General features: G+C 36.3%; 1 protein-coding gene across 1 annotated transcript in view; it reads right to left on the bottom strand.

The window, feature by feature from the left end:
• Positions 1-303: 303 nt before the first annotated feature.
• LOC135226635 (uncharacterized) overlaps positions 304-4,967 on the bottom strand; it is a 6,888-nt gene continuing 2,224 nt past the window's right edge. Inside the window, exons 2-3 of the mRNA XM_064266639.1 lie at positions 1,707-1,916; positions 304-618 (exon numbers count right to left, since the gene is read on the bottom strand). Of these exons, the coding sequence (XP_064122709.1) occupies positions 437-618; positions 1,707-1,896 (372 nt within the window). The 5' untranslated portion in view covers positions 1,897-1,916 and the 3' untranslated portion in view covers positions 304-436. The remainder of the gene's footprint in view (positions 619-1,706; positions 1,917-4,967) is intronic.

Here is a 4,967-nt window from a genome sequence, read left to right as displayed (position 1 = left end):
AAGCCCACTGTGAGCATTGACTAGAAGTTCAAGCTTGCTAGTAAGAATGTGGTGGGTATTTGAAAGAGGAAGCAGAAGGTAGTCAGGAAGTGACAATACCAACTAGTTAAATGAATATACTGGCCATTGAGTGAGGTACAAGATAAGGCCTAGAAGTGTAAAACTGCATGAAATGCCAACAGCAAACATATACTCATGATAAACAAAAGGGAATGTGTCTAAGCATCTCCCTGAAACGTCAAACTCATTCCAAACCTCATTCTAAATGCTTCCGGGTGAATGAAAATAGATTTTAAAAATAGGTATTTTTTTATTATATTAAAACAACCTTAAGTTAGAAAGACAAGAACACAACGGAGCGGATAACTGACGCTAAAACGCGTCAGTCAGACTCCTCTATATAAGTAAATATGACAGCAGAGAAGAACGGCTGTGACTATCTCTTCTTGCCGAGGTCCTTGATATCGACGCCTAGGATGGAGAAGATGAGCCTAGCCCACAGGTCTGGGTGCTTGCTCTGCAAGAGCTCCATCGATCTCTCCATTTCCTGGCTCTCTTCGGGAGAGCAGAGGTCCTTGGGGCAGGTGCCGAAGTTGAGCATCGTAGCTATGGCCCGAACTGTGGAGACAAGAATGACGGTTGTTGGAGTAAAGCCAGAAAATAAAGCAGAAGAATGCTGGTGATTTGTATGTGGGAATCTTGTTCCAGAAGTTAGGTTAGTTGCCTTAGATTCCATTGTCACTTAGCAAGAACAATAATGATATAGAATAGTAATGATATCAGATTAAATTTAAAAAAAAACTATATTTTGATACTGATATAGTAATACTGTTTCCTAATATTGATCAACAAAAATGTACATTTAGGACATAGTAATAACATCAGGTCAATAACAAACTAAAATTTTACACTGATATACTATAGTTATGTGCTTTCTAATGTTGCTCAAAAGAAAAGTACGTTTTAAACATGTACTCAAGACATCGTTAAAAATTACAAGCGGCTTTTTTTATGAGTCTGACTCATCAGGCTACACTGAAACTTCCATTTGACGAAATAGGGGGTTTCTAAATGTGTCATGAGTACTACTCAGTTAGGGCTAGACTGAAAGTGCAACGAGACCTACTCATTGGGGTAGACTGAAAGTGGCATAAGACTAACTCAGCTTAGTCACTCGTGGTATATATAGAAAGCCCCCTGATTGTCTCTTCATGATAGACTGTAAACGCACTAAGACTGACTCAGTTGGTGTACATAAAAAGTGGCCCGAGACTGTCCTTCCAGTGTAGACTGTAAATGCAATAAGACTGACTCAGTATATCTTGAAGACCACCAGAAATATACACGAAACCGACCCACTATAGTAGATTCACATCAACTGTGCATTTAGCGTCTAGGCCCGTCCCTTACGACGCTCCTGATTGGCTGTTGATAAGCCAATCACAGGGCTGGAAACTCTCAGTCTCTCTCGAGAGTTCACATGGGTAGGATCTATGTTCCACTTCTCCTGAGCGATACGTCTTTCAGGAGAGGTGGAGTATACATCCTGCCTATGTGAACTCTCGAGAGAGACTGAGAGTTTCAAGCCCTGTGACTGGCTTATCAACAGCCAATCAGGAGCGTCGTAAGGGACTAGCCTAGACATGAAATGCATGGTTGATGTGATTTTACCACAGGCCCAAACTGACGGAGGAACCAAAACCCACCTTTGACGCTCTGTTGCAAGGGCCTGCATTCAGTCTTCCCCATAAAGCAGCTGATGATGGCCTCGATCGCTGGGCGGTCGTTGAAGATCTTCTCGACCGCTGCCACTTTGGAGGGCTGGTGGCCGTCGGCAGGCGTAGGTAGCGCATGCGCAGACGCTACGAGGGCCAGTACGACGAGCAACGAAAACATTGTGACGATTTTTACAAGTCCTGGGAAGGGAGAGAGAGAGAGGTATATTAGGTATATCTTTTTAGGTCCTTGGAAGGGAGAACAAGATATATATATATGTGTGTATATATATATATATATATATATATATATATATATATACACACATGAATATATGATCATATATATATATATATATATTATATTATATTAATATTATATATATATATCTATAGGTATATATATATATATATATCTTTTTAGGTCTTGAGATAGGTGAGAGAGATATATATATCTTTTTAGGGTCCCTGGGAAGGGAGGAAACAAGATATATATATATAATATATATATAATATATATAATATATATCTATATATATATATATACATATATGATAAATATATATATCTTTTTAGGTCTTCAGAGGAGAGAGAGAGATATATTATATCTTATTAGACGCCTTACCTTACCTTACCTTACAGACCTTACAGTTCGTTCGGGTTGCCCCAGGTCCCTCAGTGTGAGGCGCCTCTAATGTCTACCAGAGAGTTGCTAGTACATCTTCCGGTATATTTTGCATCTTCCAATCTTGGATGGTCTGGGATGCAGTTTAGATATTTGTCGAGCTTATTCTTAAACACATCTACGCTCACTCCTGATATATTCCTCAGATGAGCTGGCAACGCATTGAATAGACGCTGCATTATCGATCTGGTGCGTAGTGGATTAATGTCCTGTGTGCTTCCTTATTTTTTCCTGGTATAGTTTTGGGCACTATTAATCTACCTCTGCTTGCTCTTTCTGATATTTTTAGTTCCATGATATTTTCTGTTATTCCTTCTATCTGTTTCCATGCCTGAATTATCATGTAGCGTTCTCTTCTCCTTTCCTAGACTATATAATTTTAAGGATTGTAGTCTTTCCCAGTAGTCTAGGTCCTTAACTTCTTCTATTCTAGCTGTAAAGGACCTTTGTACACTCTCTATTTGTGCAATATCCTTTTGATAGTGTGGGTACCATATCATATTGCAATATTCAAGTGGACTACGAACATATGTTTTATAAAGCATAATCATGTGTTCAGCTTTTCTTGTTTTGAAGTGCCGTAACAACATTCCCATTTTTGCTTTACATTTTGCCAACAGAATTGCTATTTGATCATTGCATAACATGTTCCTATTCATCATCACACCAAGGTCTTTAACTGCTTCCTTATTTGTGATTGTCTCATTATTAGGTCCCCTATATGCATATAGCTTTCCTTCTCTGTCTCCATAATTTATTGATTCAAATTTATCAGAGTTAAATACCATCCTATTTACCTCTGCCCAATCATATACTTTGTTAAGGTCTCTTTGTAGAGCGTTCCTATCTTCATCACAAGTAATTTCTCTACTTATTCTTGTGTCATCAGCGAAACTACTCACTACCGAATCCTTAACATTACTGTCTATGTCTTCAATCATAATAACAAACAATATTGCAGCTAGCACCGTACCTTGTGGCACACCGGATATTACCTTGGTTTCATCCGATTTCTCATCGTTTGCAATAACTATCTGTTTTCTGTTGTGTAAAAATTCTTTTAACCATCTTCCTACTTTATCTACGATATTGTGTTTTCTAATTTTCTTTGCTAATATATTATGGTCTACTTTGTCAAAAGCTTTGCAAAGTCTAAATAAACCACATCTGTTTCATTTCCGCTTTTCATATTTTTGAATATGTTCTCACGGTGAACTAACAGTCGGTTTGTGTACTTTTTCCGGTACGAAACCGTGTTTGTCCTATATTAAACAAATTATTTTTTATTAAATGTTTCATAATATTTTTCTTCATTACCCTTTCATACACTTTCATAATATGTGATGTTAGACTCACAGGCCTATAATTACTTGCCTCTAGTCTTGATCCACTTTTGAAAGTAGGGTGATATATGCTAATTTGTGCTCATCATAAATCTTGCCTGTATCTACACTTTGTCTTAATAATATTGCAAGTGGCTTTGCGATAGAATGAACTACTTTCTTTAACAAAATAGCAGGGACTCCATCCGGCCCTGCAGCAGCTCCATTTTTAATTTCATTAATTGCCTGCACAATATCAGCTTCATTAATTTCTATGTCAGCTAAATATTCACTATTTTCTTCCCTTACTTCTATATCATTATCTTCATTATCTATTCTAGGGGTGAATTCTCTCTTATATCGTTCTGCCAGTATGTTGCAAATTTCCTTTTTTCATTCGTTAATCTCCCTTCAATTCTCAGAGGGCCTATTTCTATTCTTCTTTTATTCATCTTCTTCGCATATGAGTATAATAGTTTGGGGTTTTGCTTGATATTTAATAGGGTTTTTTCTTCCAAGTCCCGTTTTTCATTTTCTTTTGATTGTATAATCTTTTCTTCTGCATTTTCTATCTTACTTTTTAGTTCTATAACTTTCCATGCATTTTTTTCTTTTGCAAGACCTTTTTTCCACTTTCTGATTTTCTGGAACAAGATCCTTCTGTCTCTTGGTATGCATGAATGATGTTTACTTTTCTTCTTCGGTATATATTTTTCCACTATTTTCTCCAATATTTTATATAATATCTCCGTATTTACCCTTATGTCATCACTTACGAAAATGTTATCCCAATCTTTGTTTAATTCTTCATTAATTTCTGACCATTTTATATTTTTACTGTAGAAGTTGTATTTTCCATATCCTTCCCACTTTTTCATTTCTTGCTTATCTCTATTTTCACTTGCTTTGGAATGAACTGTTAATTCTATGACATTATGGTCTGAAATACTCGCATTATAAACTATTATTTCTTTAACATAATTCATCTCGTTCACAAATACTAGGTCTAAAGTATTTTCCTTTCTTGTTGGCAGGTGATTTATTTGTTGAATGTTGTATTCTAGTAGCATATCTAATAGCTTTTCAAATTGCCTCTTATCTTCTGCACTACTATTAAAAGTGAAATTTCAGACTATGATAAGTATTTGGTTCTGAGTTTTACTTTTGTTTTTCAAAGTTGTGATTTCGAATGGACAGTTTGAATGATAAAGAAAGGAAGCTGTGGCTGATTTATTTTGACTTATG

Source organism: Macrobrachium nipponense, chromosome 11, assembly GCF_015104395.2.
Source record: "Macrobrachium nipponense isolate FS-2020 chromosome 11, ASM1510439v2, whole genome shotgun sequence".
Lineage (NCBI taxonomy): Eukaryota > Metazoa > Arthropoda > Malacostraca > Decapoda > Palaemonidae > Macrobrachium > Macrobrachium nipponense.
The sequence above is the reverse complement of the archived record's forward strand: the minus strand, read 5'-3'. Positions and strand labels throughout refer to the sequence as shown.